At 46.3% G+C, this 20,637-nt stretch overlaps 1 protein-coding gene across 1 annotated transcript; it reads left to right on the top strand.

The window, feature by feature from the left end:
- The first annotated feature begins 329 nt into the window (after window positions 1-329).
- Window positions 330-20,576, top strand: LOC310832439 (eosinophil peroxidase-like). The gene is made up of 14 exons (XM_083714196.1): window positions 330-450; window positions 737-814; window positions 3,921-4,014; window positions 4,988-5,163; window positions 7,627-7,753; window positions 8,165-8,294; window positions 9,386-9,592; window positions 11,557-11,875; window positions 14,175-14,335; window positions 15,370-15,613; window positions 17,168-17,341; window positions 18,037-18,274; window positions 19,275-19,480; window positions 20,355-20,576. The coding sequence occupies exons 1-14, from the start codon at window positions 444-446 to the stop codon at window positions 20,372-20,374; spliced, it is 2,181 nt and encodes a 726-aa protein (XP_083570322.1). The 5' UTR covers window positions 330-443; the 3' UTR covers window positions 20,375-20,576.
- The last annotated feature ends 61 nt before the right edge of the window (window positions 20,577-20,637 follow it).

The following is a 20,637-nucleotide window of genomic DNA, read 5'->3' as shown; positions in this document are numbered from 1 at the left end:
ATCACATTGCGAAATTGGCACAGCTCAGTCCCAGGAAGCCTTTGGTGAGGAAACACTCTGGGACACAGAGTTATTCAATTCTGGTGGCGAAGCCTGCAGAGCATCATGTACCCCGGCTGCAATCATCAATCACACTCAGCAATTAGTTTTGGGGAGCAATGAGGCAACACCCCAATTCCTGTGGCTCCAAATGACCTGGGAGCAACTCTGGGAGATTGGCCTCCCCCACAGCTGGGCAGAGCTTGAAATCTGCATTCCTGGAACAATGCATGGTGGGGCTTCATACAGCAGTCAGAGCATCTCAAGGGGGTGGGGCATGGAAGGGGGTGTGGCCTTTCCTCCACCAATCCAGCTCCTGTGGACAGTTCCTCCTGCCATCTGAGGGGTGTGGCCGGGTATAAAAGTGTTGGTGTCCAAGCCACCGATGAGCAGAAGCGTCAAGGATGGCAGGTGAGTGGTCCTTACCCCTCCAAATGCTTTCTGGTCCTAAATTCTAGGCGAGTCAGAAAACAAATCTCCTATTTCAATGATAATGCTTTCTAAATGTTATACAAATCTCTGCCTGCTTTTGCTCTTTCGGGTGGGGGCTGAGAGTGAAATGTTGGAGCAGGTGGGGCTTTCACAGGTCTGCTGATGAAGAAACACTCATGCACCGAAAGAAACTGCTCTTGAAACTTTTTAAAAAAAATTTTTTCACCAAATAAAATTGTCCTCTTTCTTTCTCTCGTTCTCCAAGGTGCCCAGCTGCTCCTTGTTCTCCTGGGATGCCTGGTGGCCACAAAACCTCTCCAGGCAACAGATCTTCCTCTCCGTGGTAAGGCCCTTGCTTCTCTTTTTGCTATTGCTTTTAAAAATAATTATATTTGGAGAGTGTTCTGGGTTTTGTTAACCCACCTATCCTCCCACCCACCCCGCCTTAACAGGACCAGATCAAGACATTCTGATGCCATAAACCATTTCAAGGTTAAGAGGCCCCCATAGCAGTAACTTTTAAGGTGCATTATTGGAACAGAAAGCACAATGAAAAATAGAACATTGATATTTGCATATACAAGCACCAATCTCACTGGAATACTAATCTTGTCTTGCATTAAGTCCATTTGCATTTGAGAGGCTTTTAAATTAAAGTACTTGGAGGTTTCTTGCTTAGCATGTAGCAGTGTAGTCAAGGATTCAATAAAGAGCATCTGCAGGAATTATTTGCTAGAAGGGATATGGAAGCTGTAAAAGGGCACCTAGATTTTCTACCATCTATCCCATTGTAAAAACTGAGCTCAGAATAGAGAAATATTTGCCTGATATTACTTCCCCTTTGCTTCGCACGGCATTTAAGGTTCCAGACAATCAAAATTAACTTTCTGGATGGACAATACAAAAATATCCCTAGAGAACAGCGATTCCACATCTTCGGGTGCCAGTCAGTTGAGGATATGCTATATTGTAAACTGTATGAAAATCCAAGGGCTAAATACTTAAAGAAATTCCTTGACTCCTCTTGTCACCCTCAGTAACATCAACAAAATCAAGTGTCTGCTGTCTTTCTCGGGCAAACCAGTCATGCTCAATGCAGCAAATTTTGCAATAAAAACCTCCCAACTCAAGAAAGTCCTTGAGTCCACTCTTGTGCTCTGAGATAAGAGTCACCCATGTATACATGCTCTACACATTACAAGGATTTTATCACAAATGTTTTAATTTGTTTCTGAGATTCTTTGTTTACATCTTTTCTTCTTTTTCTGGTTTTTTTTTTTTTGGCTGTAATCTGTATTTGATTGACCAATAAAATTTGTTGTGTTGTTATCTGTTTGTTACTTAGCATATAAGACAACTCATTTCTGCAGAGTTATAAATCCAACAACAAATGTTTCTGCAGCCATTAGAGGTGTGTGTGTGTATTGTCATATCAGAATGCTAAAGTCTGATTTGGAGTATGTTTTCCTTTTAAAAATAGCAATTACATAAGCTTGAAATTTAGCAAACGAAACAAAAAAAAATGTGTTTCAGGCCTCTTGTAATCTGGGTCCTCAGTTGGAAGTTTTCCTAATTTGTGCAATAAATCCAGCACTGCTACCAAGCAGCACGAAACGTTCTGCAGAATGGCCAGGGATAAATCTGTCAACAAAAGAAGTTCAGTTGCTTCAAAGAAACCTTCAGATTTCCTGTGTGTTGCAACCTGTAGCTGCCAGAAGGCCTGTAATTCGACCTGTTTCTGAACAATGTGTGCAAATACCTGCTGCATCAGTCCTGCTCCCCTGCCCCCCCCCCCAAATCTAGAAATTGTGCCACGTTTTCTCAGGGGACTCCACTCTTTTTTGTCACTGGAGAACATTCTGCTGTTAGTTGAAATGACCCATGAAATGAAACACAAAAACATCTTTTGAAATTCCCACTTCTCTGAGTTTTGCAATGCACTTCTGCAATGCGCTCTCTCACTGGATCACTTTGCACCAGCTGTTCCTCTGCAGTTTGAGTTCTGTTTCCCTCCTCACCCGCCAAGGAAACAATTGCAACCTTCTGAAATTGTTCTAAGCTGTGCATCCTGTATTTGCTTACGTGACCTGCCTAGCAGCATGTTACAGTCTGCCAGAGGGATGAGTCCTTCGGATCCTCTCCAAAGCTTCTGTGTCTTAGCTGCTGTCCTTAACTGGAAATTTGCTTTGCATGCTGCCTCTACAGCATCCAAGCCTCTGGAGAACTGTCATTTCTGTAATGGAGTTCTGGGGACCTGTATAAAAGAGAACTGTCTTGCTGAACCACAGTTCCCAAGATTCTCTGGGAGAAAGCCATGTCTAAAATGGCCAACTTTGGACTCAGCTCCTGTGCTTTGAATGGGTTAGCAGGCGATGTTACTTCTCTTTGCGCAGGGAGAAGCCTTGCCTGCAGATTTCTGTCTATCAGGCTGCTGTTAAACTCCTTAGAGCAGACCAAGACATTTTTTCCTGGACAGCTGGCAACCCTGTCAGCATAGAACAGCTCTGCTCAGAGAGCTACGCTGATCGCTGATCTGCTCCCAAGTCAAGTCCAAGGTGTTGCCATTAGTATGTGAAATACATTCTTACAAAGGCAGAATGGGAATTATGTGGCACTTATACAGTGAAGGTGCCTGATTTCAATAGGCAGGGAGTTCCAAAGTGTAGGGGTGCTGACATACTAAAAGACTGAATTCTTACAAATTCAGTACAGGTATTATGTGTCACCTGTAACTGTGTCAGTTCCGGAGATCAAAGCGCTTGAGTGAGCATATGTGGGGTATGGCAATTTTGCAGATAAGCTGGTCCCAAAAGCTTTATGCATGTACAGTGGTACCTTGGTTCTCAAACGGCTTAGTTGTCGAACAAATTGGCTCCTAAACATCGCAAACCCGGACGTAAGCGTTCCAGTTTGCGAACGTTTTTCGGAAGCTGAATGTCCGACGCGGCTTCCAGTTGACTTCAGGAAGCTCCTGCAGCCAATCAGAAGCCACGCCTTGGTTTCTGAACAGTTTCAGGAGTTGAACGGACTCCCGGAATGGATTAAGTTCGAGAACCAAGGTACCACTGTATACTAATAGGACCACCTTGAGCTTTGCCTGGTATCAAATTGGCAACCAATACAGCAGGACCGTGGAGAACAGGGGGCAGCTGGGTACACTTGCCCTGGGCCTCAGAGGGCTGTGTTGTTCAGGGGGCCCCCCCAGGGCCTGCCAGACTTACACAGTCATGTCAAGAATGGGACTCCCAGCCCCAGGCCTCAGACAAGCTCTCTGAGCCCAGGTATTACATGCTGACAATATCTCACTCCTGTTAGCAATTATGCTGCAGCTTTTTGTTCTAAGTGGGAGGTGCAAATGACACCCCTTGTTTTTAAATGGAGGCATTTGATGCAAGATTCTCCTCTTGGACAAACCCAGACTAAGGGATGGTCTCTCTCTCTTGTTGCAGCCATTGGGAAGATTCTAGACACCTCAGACCTTCTGAGGAGTGTGGAAGAAGCAAAACAGCTGGTTGAAGATGCCTACAAACGCACCCAGCAACGGTGAGGGCTGTGTCTCCTCCCTTCTCCACACAGCCACAGTGGGTTTAGCTGTGACTCCAGCATAGCAGGGGGTTGGTTTGGGGGTTTAGCTGTGGGGGTTGGTTTGGATGACCCTTATTGGTACCTTCCAACTCTACAATTCTATGATTCTGCGTTTCACAGGACGGCTCCGGTTTACATGAGAAGGACCTGGGTGTGGCCACAATGGCAGTGGTCATAACACCGCTGTCCATGAGCAAACTGGGTGCCTAAGGTTGCCAGCTCTTTTCCTGGCCCCTTCTCCTGTGCATTTAACAGCAATGGTGGCAAAGTGCTTGTCCTTTACTCCATACCGCATAAAGATTCAACCACTAGTGTTGACAGATCAGATAATTGTTAAAAGGAGAAGTGGACAATTCAGGCTGCTGTTAAAGGTGTAGGAGCAGGTAAGTTGACAGCCTTACTGGTTCTCTTCTGCTTTCTCTCCTGACTTCCCCCAGTTTGCTGGAGAGTTGCTGCATTGTGTTTCAGGTGGAAATTCGAGCAGAAATCCTTCAAGAAATCCTTCACAAGGCTACCCCTCCTGTATATCTGCTTGCTGTGCCCCTGTCAAAAAGACACAGAAGCCCTGCAAGATCAAAGTGATGCAATCAATAAAATTGCATTAAACTATCATTTAACAGAATTTCTGTGCCACTTAATTTTAGACATGGTTGGAGGCTTATTATGAGATAATCAGAAAGTCATTATAGTATTGTGCTTGAAATAGCCATGATGACTGGAGCTAAAGTCTTACAAAGAAACTTTTCTGCCTAGTTGAGCAATAGAACCCTGTATTAGAGTCTAACCCTCACTTATTACAGGAGACCAAGAATTAGGAGGTGCTCAGGGCATCATCCAGACTGACCCCAGCAACCAACATCAATATAATGAAATGTGCTTTCAAGTGCTGTTGCGTGACAAAGCTTCACTCCACTGTTTTCCGGCCCTCCAGCTTAAATGAGAAGCTGCAGAGAGAGAAGGTCAACCCCACAGATCTCCTGGTCTCCTTCAAGCAGCCTGTGGGAAGAACCAAGGAGGCAGTGAAAGCAGCCGACACCATGCATGTCACCTGGGCCCTCCTGAAACAGAAGCTGCAGCCGGCAATCCCCGGGGATTTCAACATCACAGGTAGGTGATGGAGGGGGAACCAGGTGCACTTCTTGTTTCAAGATGAACCAGCCTATTTCACACACTGTCCGTCAATGCACGAGATCCAGATTTCAGTTCTGCAGCTAATCTCCAGCTAAGGTGTGTGTGCACAATTGCATGCACTAGGCCAAATTGTGCAAAATTATGCACACTTTGTTTATATTAATTATCACATTTATTTCCCACCTTTTCCTCCAAAGCAGCTCAAGGTAATGTACATAGACCTCCTCCCTCTCCATTTTATCCTCCCAACAACCCTGTGAGGTTCATTAGGCTGAGAGGCAGCCTAGAAGATGGAGTTTAGACAGCAGCCAAATAACACAAGTTCCTATCCCAGACAGCCATTTGTAGAGAATCATGGAATTGTAGAGTTGGAAGGGACCCTGAGGGTCATCTAGTCCAACCCCCTGAGATGCAGGAATCTCAGTTAAAGCATCCATGACAGATGGCCACCCAACCTCTGCTTAAAACCTCCAGCAAAGGGAATCCCCAACCCCCCTCCCTGATGGATACCATTTACAGTCTGCAGTTTATGCTCATCAACGTTTGATAGTGTGAGGGGAGTCCTCTGTTTTCCTTTTCAGCTGTAATATTGCTGTCAGCTGAAAAAGAGCCTTTAGGCTTCAAACCTTGCGCCAATTTTGTTTTAATCAGTCAACCCTCCCCAAGTCCTATTGCAGGGCGTGACCCTCGGGGTCCCTTCCAACTTTACAACCCTATGATTCTGTGACTGCCATTCTTTATTGCACCAGTTTGTCAAAGAAGCACTTGCGTTATGATAAGAGAAATATGCTTTCCACAAAGGTGCGTGTTTTGTGGAGCAAAATTGCTTACGGAAAGCTGTGTGTCAAGAATAACGAGAACTAGAATGCCGGTGGGTTTTCATGCGGCTTACTTAAAATATAAATAAGTCACCAACTGATGTGGAAATGTAGGGAACTGAACTTGCGGCTTGGAAAATCAGAAATTGAGAGAAACTGAAGCTGGCGTGTTTACTATCTCCCTAGTGTTGGGCAGCCCCCACTCCCACTCCAGGCACGCCTTAGAAACTACTTGAAAGGGATCTGCACAAGCCACTTCCATTTTCCCAGAGTGGGGTTGTGAAAGGGTGCCAGCCACAGGTCACGCGAAAGATGCTTAGTCAATGAGGCACAAGAGCCTGCTCTAGAAAGAGGAAACAGGACCAAACATGTGCGGTTGTTCAATCCATTTTCTCCCCTGGTGGAAACAAATGTATACGAAATACATTGTTAATCTCAAGGTATGCTTTTCAAAAAGCATTTTATCCATATATATATATATATATATACACACACACACACAGTGGTACCTCAGGTTAAGTACTTAATTTGTTCCGGAGGTCCGTACTTAACCTGAAACTGTTCTGAACCTGAAGCACCGCTTTAGTTAATGGGGCCTCCAGCTGCTGCTGCTGCGCCGCCAGAGCACGATTTCTGTTCTCATCCTGAAGCAAAAAGGATAAACTCCAGCTTCTTTAACTATGAACCCCAAAATCTGGGATCGCCTTGAAACTGGTGCCAAAGTTCTATAGTCGTTTTGTAGCAAAAAAAACCCTCACAAACAGAGTAATTGATATGTCAAACCTGGGTTTGTAGTTAACACCCCCAAAACCAACATTGTCTGATCCCCTCAAAACCAGCACCAAAATTTTGTAGTCGTTTTGCAGCAAAACCCCCACATTTTGTGTGCCCCACAAATGGAGTACTTCATATATCAACCCCAATGTGCTTTTTTAAAAAAATTGTTTTAATTGTCTGTTTTACTGAATGTTTTTATTTGTTTTTAGTTTTTATCTGTTTTAATTATCAGGTGTTTTTTTAATCCACTTAATATTCTATTCTCTGACTGTTGGTCTATGACTGTAATAAACTGATTGATTGAACCCAATGTGCTTTCTGCAAAGCCTTTGCCATAGTTCAGCGTTGTCTTTGAGTGAATCAGATGATGTTGGTTTTTTGGGTGTTAACTGCAAATCACTGGTTTTGAAGTATGAAGCACTCTGTTTGTGGGGCGCTACAAAACATGGGGGTTTCACCACAAAACGACTACAAAACTTTGGCACTGCTTTTGAAGGAATCAGACAACGTTGGTTTTGGGGTGACCACGAGACCCCTGTGTTTGATGTATCAATTACTCTGTCTGAATACGAGTTGCTGAAAACCACAGGAAGGAGAATTTCTGTTGCACTCTGGTCTTGCTTGCAAATTTCCCATAGGCTTCTAGTTGGCCATTGTGAGAACAGGATGCTAAAACATTGGCCTGATCCAGCAGGCTCTTCTGATATTTGCATCACAAAATTCCAATCTGGGTTTATCAGCACAAGAGGCGTAGTAAATCTGTTCAGCTCACTTAAAAACATAGACCGAATTAAACCCTTGCGTGTCCCTAGCTGAGACCTCCTCCATCTCCTTCCTCCTGCAGATGTTCTCAGTCCAGGCCAGATGCAAACTATCTACAAGGCATCTGGCTGTGCCAAGCAGGAACAGAGCCCATTGCAGTGTGATTTCAATAGCCCTTTCCGGACTATTACGGGAGAATGTAACAACAGGTAAGTTTCTATATCCAGCATGTTGGCTGTTAAAATCCCAGCCCAGCCCTGAACTCATTTGGTGAGCTGCTCACAGACAGGACCATAGTTCAGTGGTATGGGCAGTGCATCTGCCCTGCGGACAGGAGGTCCCAGGGTCAAACCCTGGCAGCATTTCCCAGTAGGAGTGGGGAAAAGGCCTGGAGAGCTGCTGCCAATCATTGTAGGCAATACTGAGTTGATGGAACCATGGCCTGGCTCCATATAAGGCAGCTTCCTAAGTTCCTATTAGCAATGGAGGAGAAAAACCATGAACTCCCCCTTGAGTGGGATTTAAATGCAATAAATACAGTAAAAATAGGATTCTCTCCCCCCCCCCACCTTTGCTGCTTTTTAAAAATGAATCTCTGTGGCCCTTCTGGAACATTCCAGGAGGATTCCTACCTTAGGGGCCAACAACCGCCCTTATGCCCGGCGGCTTCTGCAGGAGTACGAAGATGGCATATCCCTCCCGCGTGGCTGGACAGAAAACAAGACATATTATGGATTCCCCCTGCCCTTGGTAAGGAGTCACCCCCAGCTGTGCTCTGCTTTGCAAAACGGATTTCTAAACAGTTGCTCAGAACGGGTCAGGGTTTTAGGAAAAGAGAAGGGATGGGTTTTTTTTAAAATCAGGATGGAAATCCACAGCATGACAACAGGAAATGGGAACAGAAGATACAAAATGGGTGAATTAATGAATCCATAACAAGAAAATAACGATGGAATATTATTTTAATATATGATCACAGCGGAGAGACTCTTTTGTGGACAAAGGCAGAAAGACTTATTGTTGTTTAGTATGGAGGAATAGTTGTTGAAGTTATTGGAGATAAAGTTGATATGTTTGATTAAAGAAAAACCATGTCTGAGGCATTTATTAATAACAAAAATTAGAGAAGCCCTTTTGGACTTTTTGTGTGAAAAGGAAAATGAATTAATTTGAGATATTTGGGTTAATAAGTAATATTGTCTAACAGATAGTAGATCAGTTGGATATCATTCTGGAGTGAAGCTTTTGAATAATTCCTTTTATGTAAGTGACAGACAGAAGATCAGAAGCCTTTTTTATTTTTCTTCTTTTTTCTTTTTGAACTTTTTACTTGGGTGTCCTCTGGGCCATTTTTGGAGCCCAAGCGGGAGGCAGGGAAGGATTTTAGGGAAAGAGGGGGAAGGTGGCAAAGCAGATAGGAAAGTGGCCCCTATCATAATGCATGTTATAATCTGTGTTCTTCTATCATAGAATCATAGAACTGTAAAGTAGGTAGGGACCCCAAGGGTCATCTAGCCCAACCCCCTGCAATGCAGGAATGACAGCTATGAATTTAGCCTGGTAACAAATCAGCAGACAGTGCAGATCTCTGAGCAGTGGTGCTATAGGCTGACAAGGTCTCACTCCTGCCAGCAACTGTGCTGCCGCATTCTGCCCTCGCTTTAGCTTCTGAACTTTGACTGCCGGGGTGTTTTGGGCCCCTTCAGTGAATCTGGGTCAGGGTGAGGCCTTTTGGGGGTGTCCAGGCTCAGGGTCCGCATGTTTACAACCATCAGCCTTGGTGCTTGGAATCGGCAATCAAGATCTGTTCCTCTGTTATGTCTTGGTAACGTCTGCTGCAGGTCCGGGAAGTATCCAACCAGATTGTCGCCTTCAACGACAAAAGACTCACCGACGACCCATTCCGATCGGTCATGTTCATGCAATACGGCCAGTTTATTGACCACGACTTGGATTTTGGGCCCAGTACCACGGCCACCCTCACCTTCATCAAAGGAGCAGACTGTGGAAAAACTTGTGCAAGGGCACCCCCTTGCTTCCCCATCAAGGTGCGGGGAAGTCCAGGGTTCGTTCTACCCTTTTCCAGAAACGCAACCTGTCCGACACAATAGTCCAGGGATCCCCGACATGGCACCAACGGGGCCCAGTGGGCCTGTCAGCACCTCCCCTGTGTCACCCACGAAAGGTCTCTGTAAATATCCCCTCCAAAATCCGCAGAGAGCAAGAAACCTCTTTGCTGTTCCTGCTCGCCTCCTGCTTGCACTGACTCAGCTTCTCCTACATGGCACGCACCTCCTTAAAAACGATAAATAATAATAATCCATAATTGAAACACAGCACGATTTCACTGGGTGCCAGAATTGGATCCCTACCCTCCCTTTTTGGTCTCTGAACAGAGGAGAGGTGCAAAAAACTTCTCTCTGGTGGCTGAGGAGGCACACACCAACTACCATTTTGTGGCTCTGCCACTTTTGGGGGCCCTTTTAAATGTGGCAGCGGGTTGTTTTCTGACTGTGTGTTAAATTTTATTTTATGTTTGTAGAAAAATATACTTGTAGATCACAATTTCATACAACGAATCAAAGCGGCTTCTGAAACAATTTTATCCGTACATATAAAAAATGTTATAAAAAAACAAGAAACAACTCAATAGGTAACTGTTCCAGAAAATATTTTTTCTTTAACTGACCATGTAGGGTATTTATTTTTATTTGTATTTTGATTGATTGATGGGTTAGGCCAGTGTTTCCCAACCTTTAGTCTCCAGCTGTTTTCAAACTACACTTCCCATCATCCCTGACCACTGGTCCTGCTAGCTAGGGATTATGGGAGTTGTAGTTCAAAAACAGCTGGAGCATCAAGGTTGGGGAACACCGGGTTAGGCCACACTCTCTCCCCAATGGCAGCCATTTTGTGACTGGCCCCCATGATGATCCTCCCCTCCCCTGCCCACCACAATGCCAAATGCGGTAACCGGCCTGTAAAGGTTGATGACCTCAGGAATTTAATCTCTCTCGAGTGGAGACTTCATGGCGGTTGTTGCAGGAGCTGGTGTTGAGCTTTAGACAAGGCTTGGACACCTGAAGGGAAGCCCCACCAGGCCTGTGCAGAGCGGGTGGGCAGCCAAGTACACTTGCCCAGGGCCTCAGAAGACTAAGCTGGCGGGGGGGGGGCACCAGGGACCAGCTGCTATTTTGTTTGAGTTTATAACTTTTTCTAACAAGACTCCCACCCCAGCTCTGCATGGACCTGCCCCCCACCCTGTGTGATCACAGATAATAATAATAATAATAATAATAATAATAATAATAATAATAATTTATTATTTATACCCCACCCATCTGGCTGGGTTTCCCCAGCCACTCTGGGCGGCTTTCAAGAGAATACTAAAATGCAGCAGTTTATTCAACATTAAAAGCTTCCCTAAACAGGGCTGCCTTCAGATGTCTTCTAAAAGTCTGGTAGTTGTTGATCTCTTTGACATCTGATGGGAGGGCGTTCCACAGGGCGGTTGCCACTACCGAGAAGGCTCTCTGCCTGGTTCCCTGTAACTTGGCTTCTCGCAGTGAGGGAACTGCCAGAAGGCCCTCGGAGCTGGACCTCGGCGTCCGGGCAGAACGCTGGGGGTAGAGACGCTCCTTCAGGTATACTGGACCGAGGCCATTTAGGGCTTTAAAGGTCAGCACCAACACTTTGAATTGTGCTCGGAAACGTACTGGGAGCCAGATTGAAGGTCACATACATCATCATCATCATCATTATTATTATTATTATTATTATTAATTATCCCACCTTTCTTCCAAGGATCTCAAGGTGGTGTACATAGTTCTCCCCATTTTATCCTCCCAACAGGGTTCTGTGAGGTAGCCTATGCTGAAAGCCAAACCTCACCCCCATGGCCATTGTGGGGAGGATTCGAACCCAGGCCTCCCAGGTCTGCCACTCTAACCACTAGACCACCACTGGCTCTCCATTTCATTTTTTAAAAAAATATTATTTTGTGGGGCTGCAGATCCCTCCTAATGACCCGGTGAAAGACCCCAACGGCTGTATGGCCTTCACGAGAGCGGCCCCCGCCTGCAACGGGGGCTACGCCATCCGCAACCAGATCAACGCTCTGACGGCCTTCCTTGACGCCAGCATGGTCTACGCCAGCGAAGTCGACTGGGCAAGGCAACTGAGGAACACCTCAAGCAACCAAGGGCTGCTGGCTGTCAACCTGAACTACACAGACAAAGGGCTGGCCTACCTCCCTTTCGGTAACCCGCCAGGCTTCCCAGAGCTCTGCAATAAAACCAACACGACAGCAAAGATCCCCTGTTTCTTTGCAGGTAGGTCTGTTTATTTTTATACTGAATCAGACCCTTGTTTCACACTGACTGGCAGCAAGGGCTCTCCAGGGTTTCAAAAGAGGGGATATTCCCAGCCCTGCCTGGGATTGAACCCAGGACCTTCTCCCTAGCACAGAGCTATGGCCATGTCCTTTAAAATAAACCAGCATGCTAGTCCTCATGATTCTAAATGAAGGGCTGATTCTGCATGTAAGGCAGATGTTCTGTCACAGAGCTCTGGTCCTTCAGCTAAAGACCAAGTAAGATTCTGGTCCTCATTGTTCTTGATTTGAAAAGGAAGGTATTTTCTACTGAGTCAAACCACAAGTCAATCTAGCTCAGTACAGTGGTACCTCAGGTTACATGCGCTTCAGGTTACAGACTCCGCTAACCCAGAAATAGTACCTCGGGTTAAGAACTTTGCTTCAGGATGAAAAAAGAAATCGTTCTCCGACTGTGCAGCGGCAGCGGGAGGCCCCATTAGCTAAAGTCGTGCTTCAGGTTAAGAACAGTTTCAGGTTAAGAACAGACCTCCGGAACGAATTAAGTACTTAACCTGAGGTACCACTGTATTGCCCTGCACCAGGGATTGGCAAGGTTTACCTCGCCTGGGCAGGTTCACTCCAGTGGAGATCCCTCTGTGGGCCAGATCATGCACGTGTCCGCAATTTCCAGTGCCTGCGCAGACGCAATTTTCAGCGACGCAGAAGTGAATCCCCGCACAGTTTAGCACAGCACGCGTGGACTCACTGAGCAGGCAGCTTGGTTTGGGAGCAGCTTGTGGGCCAGTTAAAGGACCCCCATGGACCACTTGTGGCCCATGGGCCTTAGGTTGCTGACCCCTGCCCTACACTGGCTAGCAGTGGCTCTCCAGGATTTCAGGCAACCCTACCTGGAGATGACATTGGGGATTTGAACCCAGGACCTTCTGCATGCAGAGCAGATGCTCTCCCACTCAGCTATGCTCCTCTGGAAACCTGTAAGGAACAGTTGAGTGACCTGGGTATGTTTAGCCTGGAGACGAGAAGGCTGAGAGATGTTAGGAAGCCATCTTCAAATATCTGAAGGGCTGTCATCACATGGAAGGTGGAGCAAGCTTGCTTTCTGCTGCTCCAGGGGGTAGGACCTCAACCAAGGGATTAAAATGGCAAGAAGAGACACTAAACATTAGGAAGAACTTCCAGGTGGTAGTAGATTTTCAACAGGTCTACCTTGGACACTGGTGGAATCTCCTTCCTTGTAGGTTTCTAAACAGAGGTTGGACAACCATCTGCCAGGGATTCCTTAGCTGTGGTTCCTGCTTTGAAGGGGTAGATAACCCATGGGGTCAGGCATGCTTAGTGGGGACTCAAAAAAGGGCCTTTAGGCTCTCAGTGGCTGCTTCCAGACTTTGGGATTCCCTCCCTAGAGAAACTAGACTGGCTCCTTCCTTGCTGTCCTTCTGCTGGCAGGTGAAGATTGTTTTATTCTGCCAGGACTTTGAGGACTGGCTGTTTTTTAAGGGAGGACTTTTGATAGCGCTGTACTGTTTTTATTATTTGTATTTCGATGTGAATTTTATATTGTTTCAATTCTAGTAGAGTTTAATTACCTCTTTTTGTTAGTTTTTGTTAGTTTTTTGCTTTCTTATTTTTTTACCAAAAACAAAAAACAGCAAAGAAACGAAACAAAAACAAAACGAAAAAGACTTTAATTACCTCTTATTGATTTATCTTTTATATATTTTTAGCTCTTTGTCTTTTATCTGCATTGTTTCAATTTGTATAAACCACCTTGAGTCCCTGTCTGGGGAATAGGTGGGATATAATAATAATAATAATAATAATAATAATAATAATAATAATAATAATAAGAAGAAGAAGAAGAAGAAGAAGAAGTAGGTAGATAGATGATAGATAGATAGATAGATAGATAGATAGATAGATAGATAGATGATAGATGGATAGATAGATAGATAGATAGATAGATAGATAGATAGATGATAGATGATAGATAGATAGATAGATAGATAGATAGATAGATAGATAGATAGATGATAGATAGATAGATAGATAGATAGATAGATAGATAATCATAGATAGATTAGATAGATAGATAGATAGATAGATAGATAGATAGATAGATAGATATGATAGAGGTGATAGATGATAGATAGATAGGTGATAGATGATAGATGATAGAAGAAGTCGTGCTAAAATGCTGTGGCTACAGAGAGCCTGTGCTTCCCAAGTTGTTTCTTACAAGCACAAAATGGCTGCTTGGCTCTAACAACGCTTCCTTCTTCTCTGGGGTCTTCAAGGGGACAATCGTGTCAACGAGATGCCGGGTCTAACTGCCTTGCAGACGCTCTTCATGAGGTTCCACAACCGCATGGCCTCTCAGCTGAAGATGCTGAATCCGCACATGGATTCAGACACCATCTACAACATAGCCCGGAAAATCAATGGAGCAGTAATTCAGGTACTGGTTGAGACAGCAGCCCTGTGACGCTAAGAATGAGGCCAGGTCTTGTCCAGATGCAAGGCCGGTTTGGAAAAGCCCCCGCTGTGTTCAGTCCAGACTACTGATGTTCATTAGTTTGGGGTGGGGTGAGCTAGCTGTGGAGAGGTATGGCGGGTGGGGTAGATTCTTATCTCTGTTACCCACCAAGACCAACTTCAGTTCATGTGGGATTCTCTTGGAATAACTAGGTCAATCACCTACTGAAACCCTTTTTGGTATGCAGAGTGAGCGGAGTTTAAGCTTGACAGAAAGGCAGTGTAGTGTAGTGGTTAGAGTTTCAGGCTACTTGGACCTGGCAGGCCAGGGTTTAAATCTCTACTTGACCTGGAGCCACTCGCTGCCTCCCAGCCTAATCTGCCTCGCAGGGTTGCTGTGGAGATGAACTGAAGAGTGGAAGGGCCTATACACCACCTTCAAGCCACATCCCAGTGACATGGACTGGCTAGATGCAGAGGAAGGGCACCAGTCCCCAAGGGAACCCCCAGGAGAAGAAGGCTCAGAGCCTGGGGATTGTCGGTAGGATGGCAATGAGCGGTCCGAGGGAGAAGATGGAGCAGACTGGGAGGAGGAGCTGTCGGAAGCTGAAGAGATAGCAGGGCTTGGTGAACAAGAAGAGTCTGTGACAGAAAAAAGCCCAGGATTAGAAGCAGAGGCAGGAGAGGAGGCAGTCTGGCTGGTGAAGAGGCATGGGTGTCTCTCCTCCCTGCTACTAAAAGCTCCCTTCCCTGCCCTCACCCCCGGTCTCCCGGGACCAGAAGAGACATGAAGCAAGCGAGCAAAGTCAAATACACAGGCGCAGTCTCATATTGCTTGGGAGAAACCCTGGAGGGGACTTAGGCAGCTGTGGGAAGGTGGTGACCTACAGTCCCTGCAACTGCCTCATTGGGGCAAGACCTACTGGGATCACTAGGCCTGTGCTGTTTTGAATATGTTTTAAGGGAGAACTTCAGTGTCTGTTTCTCTTCACACTCTCCTCTGCTTCTACATTCCAGAAAATCACCTATAGCGAATACCTGCCGGCCCTTCTGGGTGACGCATTCCCTCGTTTTGTGGGTCGCAGCACGGGCTACAATGACTCCGTGGACCCGCGAATCGCCAGCTCCTTCACCAACGCCTTCCGTTTTGGCCATGCCTCAGTGCGGCCTGTGGTGTTTCGCTTGGATAGCCGCTACCAGCTTCAAAGTGAGACCCCGCTCGAGAAGGAATTCTTTGCTTCATGGAGAATCATTCAGCAAGGTATGTCCCTCTTGGGCAAGGCCAAGAAGAGGAGGGGGGAAGGCGGTGCAAACTTCCGGGGCCCTGAGGTCCGAAAAAGGTCCTGGGGCCCAACCATGTTGCATACGGTTTATGTCATTCTTAACAAAATAATGTATTTCATGCTCAATGTACACGCCATTCTGAATAATGACTTGCAGACTGCAGACTTGTGCTTTGACTGTACGGTGGTGCAGCCTTGTCTTACTATGCGCCATCACATCTGTAAGTTTTTGTAAGGGAAGACCATGCGACTACAACAAAGTTGTTGTGTGATACCCATTGCGTTGTGCTACACGTACAAGGTTAATGTTTAAAGTGTATCACCAGCTCAGCAACTAGTGGCTGCTTATCTTATTGATATTAGTCATTAGGATCTTAATACAGTCATACCTCGGAAGTCGAACAGAATTGTTCTGGTAGTCCATTCGACTTCCAAAATGTTTGGAAACCAAGGTGCAGCTTCCGATTGGCTGCAGGAAGCTCCTGCAGCCAATCGCAAACTGAGTTGGATGTTTGGGTTCCAAAGAACATTTGCAAAGCAGAACACTCACTTCCAGGTTTGCGGCGTTTGCGAGTTCTGTGTCAAAAGCCATCCTCTAATTCCTCCAGAGTTTTCTTCCTCTGTGAAAGAGGCTTCTTTTTCTTCCTCCCCCCTCCCCCCCCCCCCGTGAGCCCTGTAGAATATGCAACTCCATCATCTGGTCCTTCCCCAGTCACATGGTGGTTTCTGTATGATTTTTCCATCTATCTCAGATTGCAGAAAGCCCGTTGATTGAGGCTCAGGTACTTCTTCCCATATGCGCTTAGCAGTGCAGGGACCTCCAGGCCACAGGACAGGTTTGGCCGGCAAAGGTCCTAGTTTTGATGCACATGGCGAATCTCCCCAAAGCACATACCTTCCTGCTCCACAGCTGAGATTGAGTGTGACATCAGAAGTGGGCAAAAGTGAGGTCCCAATTCTTCCTCAGTAAGCAGGGCTCGCTGTCAGGACCTCCCTTGAGCAGTTGAAGGCATTTGCTTCCTCTGTTGGCAGGAAGCAAACTGGAGCCAAATCCCTTCCTCCAGGCTAACTTCAAAGGCATCAATCAGTGGTTAACCCCTGCAGGATAGCTCAGTTGGTAGAGCATGAGACACTTAATCCCAAGGTTGTGGGTTCAAGCCCCATGTTGGGTGAAAGATTCCTGCATTGCAGGGAGATGGGCTAGATCAGCAGTTCTCAACCTGTGGGTCCCCAGTTGGTGTTGGACTACAACTCCCATCATCCCTGAGCTCTGGCCTTGCTAGATAGGGGTGATGGGAGTTGTAGTTCAACAACATCTGGGGACCCATAGGTTGAGAAAGGCTGGGCTAGATGATCCTTGTGGTCCCTTCCAACTCTAAAAGGTACCCTTCTTGCAAGCTGCAGGCAGGTTGTGGTTGGAAATACAGTAGAGGCTACAGGTTCAGCAGGTGGGGGGAGATGGAGGTCCCTCAGGCAGCAGCTAAATGTGCCAGTGAGCCATAATTTTGCAAGCAGATGTTTTGTTCTTCCAGGAGGTATTGACCCGCTTATCCGAGGCCTCTTGGCTAAGCCAGCCAAACTGGTGAGGCCGGACCAGCTGGTGGTGGATGCTCTCAGGGACAAACTCTTTGAACAGATCAGGAATGGCAGTGGACTAGATTTGCCCTCCCTCAACATGCAGCGAGGCCGAGATCACGGCCTCCCAGGTAAGGCAAGCAGAGCCTGCACAGATGTTGGAGACTGTTGCCAGAGCAGAGAAATGTCTGAAAGACTCATTGGCCAGCCTCAGTCCCCTCTTGAGAAACTCTCAGGAGATGGGTACGGGAGGCCAGTGAAGACAGAGAGTCTCCTAACCAAAGAACCTAGGAAGAGCCTGCAGGATCAGAGCAATGGCCCATCTGGTCCAGCATCCTCTTGCCCTGATGGTTGGTTGACGGATGGGAAGCCCACAAGCAGGAGCTGAGCAGAACAGCCCTCTCTTCAGCCTTCTTGTGGGATATAACCAACATGTTTAACTCTAATTAATGCATGAAGGGGTTAAGACCATAGAGTAAGCTGTCCTGTCAGGCTTAGCTAGGTCACACACCCCACCTTGGGAGGAAGCGCTATGGAACTCTTTGTTCCCCTCTTTCCACAATAGCTATGCTCTGTCTCCACCATCAGAAACAGGATGCCTCTGAATATCAGTTGCTGGAAACCTTAGGTGGGGAGGGTTGTTGCTGTCATGCTCCCATTCCCTAGCAAAAGTAAACTTCCTGGCAGACTATATGCCAGGGAAGGGGTCCCACCCACTTGGGTTGGCTGCATTATAACAACAACGCCCCTCTAAAACCCCACTCCATTCTTCTTTGCCTGTGCCTTGAAATGAACCCAGCTTTTGATATCGGTGCTCGTCCTGCAGGTTACAATGCCTGGCGGCAATTGTGCGGCCTTTCCCAACCCCAGAATGAGAACGAACTTGCTGCCGTCATCCAGAACCGCGATGTGGCCAAGAAGTTTATGAGCCTTTACAAGACCCCCAACAACATTGACCTCTGGGTTGGGGGCGTGGCAGAGCCTTTGGTCCGGAATGGCAGAGTCGGCCCTACCTTCGCGTGCATCATCGGAGACCAGTTCCGAAGGACTCGGACCGGTGACAGGTGAGCAGGCAGAGGAATCCAGAACCTCTGTGATTTTCTGTTTCAATCGACTGGTCTTCCTAAGTAGCTTACGTACACCCGTCATTTTCCTTCTAAATTAAGCAGAAGCCATTTCATCACAAAGGCAAGCAAATTACAGCCCATAAACTAGTGGCAAGGCCAGCAGGAGATGGTTGTTTTGTTTCACTTTTCATTTATTTTCATAAAATCTATACAAAACAAAACAAAAAAAAAGCCTCAAAGTGGTTTACAAAAAAGGGGAAAAATTAAAAACCATTCTTTAAAGCATATGAAAGATAAAATCAGCAATAAGTGAAAAATAGATTAAAATATACTGCAACATTCTACATGTCTGTGTAGGCCTGTCTGAACAAAAATGCTTTTTTAGAAAATATTGTTCATTTTCTTGTTACAAAATTGTACACACTTAATAATATAACATGACACGACTATCGAAAATGGGGTCCAGTCAGTGATGTGTGTGTGTAAAATACTAAACATATTATTTTACGGTACCTAATCATGAGGTAATTACAGTAATCTATAATAAATACCTTCCAAAGCTTTTACAAATTTTGGGCCAGATCCAAATTTCTTAACTACTTCCGTTAAATAATTTGGTTCTATGCAATCAAATGCTTTAAAAATATCATGTGTGAGACTTGCTAAAGTAGATGATGTTTTCCTGCTGAAAGGAAGAATGTTTAAAAAAAATCCTTATCGAATCAGTAATTCTTCACCCTTGAATAAACCCAGATTGGACTGGGTGTGTGGAAATGTCAATAAACGTTTTAAATCTATGGACCAGAATGACCGGAGAGGTTTTATAATCTAGATTTAACAAGGAGATTGGTCAGTATGACTCAGCATTGGTAGTGCCCAGTGATATATCTGATCCCCACTTCTAGATGGGCCCTTTATGGCCTGATCCAGCAGGCTCTCCTTTTGCTTTCATGGTGCCAGGTGCTAGGGCACTGACCCCTTTTCTCTTTCCCCTCAGATTCTATTATGAGAATCCCGGCGTCTTCACCCCATCGCAGCTCCAGGCCCTCAACAAAGTCTCACTGGCTCACATAATCTGTGAAAACACCAACATCCGTGAGGTGCCACGCAATGTGTTCCGGGCCAACAGCTATCCCGGGGATTTTGTCCGCTGCAGCACCGTCCCAAGGCTCAGCCTCTTTGCCTGGAAGTGCACTTGTGATTGTGAGTCTGTCAGTGGAGAGGGATATGTGGCAGGGAATCCCACAGGCTCCCACTGCAACTAAATGCTTGCTGGATTTGACCACGGGAGCCTTGGTCCTCCACCTTCCACTTCCTCATTTTCCAAATGCTTGGAGTTTACAAGGGCATAACTTACTATCATGTTCACCAGTGCTTTTTTTTCTGGTGGTTCTCAATGGTACACAAAACCGGTATCTCTATCTATCTGTCATGTATTTATCTAAAATAAAGGGTCAAAAGCCAGTGTCAGGTACACTGGCAGGCAAGGGAGTTTCCCCCTCTCCTCCGGTAGCTTCCGATAAGAAGTAACGAGCCTTTGTCAGGTTTATAGTCTGTTGTATTTACAACAACATACTGAGAGCAACATCAGGCCGCCCTCCCCACAGATGGCAGTTACTCACTCTGAATCCTATCCCCTTCCACAACAAGAAGCGCACCACCAGCCACCTGTCCCTCCCCTGAGTTTCTGTTGTTCCTGGACCCTTTCAGTCCTCCACGTTCTAGAGGAGGGAGGGACTTCCCCGCCACTCTCGATTTAAGAATCTCCCAAAGGCTCCCTCCCTCCTGGTTGCCTAGCTACTATCTCAAAACTGTCCAGCTCTTCCCCCAAATGAGCAGCCTCTGAATCTACTGGTCTCCCTGCTTCTGGGAACGTGTAAGGTGGGGGGAGATCCTCTCCCTCCTCCCCTGTCAGAGGCTGCTCTGTCTGTGCCTGCATTCCTTCATCTTCGGAGACAGGCGAGTCTCTGGCATTTGATTCAGACCAGCCCCTGACAGCCGAGGCAAAGAAGTGCATCTTCAGCATCTCTCTGGGGAGGGAGCGCCTTTAATCCTCTTTCTCCCCTTCTTCTCTTAGCTGCAGATGGCTCTTGTTGAGGACGGAGCTCCTGTGGATCTAGACATGGGACCTGAATCCCTAAGAAAGAAGAAAGGCCTTCGCTTGGCTGCATGCAGTTGGATTCCTTCCCCTGCTCACGTCCCACCTGCTGTTTTGGAAATTCGCAGGGGCAGAGGGAGTCCTACCCAACCTTGCTTTTCGCGACAAAGATCCAGAATAAAGCAGTTGCTGTGTGATAGATGCATTTGTTTCCACCTCAACGAGACATGCACGGTGTTGCTAAATTACAGCTACCTGGGTG

The sequence above is a fragment of the Podarcis gaigeae genome, assembly GCF_964106915.1.
Source record: "Podarcis gaigeae genome assembly, chromosome: 15".
NCBI lineage: Eukaryota > Metazoa > Chordata > Lepidosauria > Squamata > Lacertidae > Podarcis > Podarcis gaigeae.
Note: the sequence above shows the minus strand (reverse complement) of the source record. Positions and strands in the feature narration are given on the sequence as shown.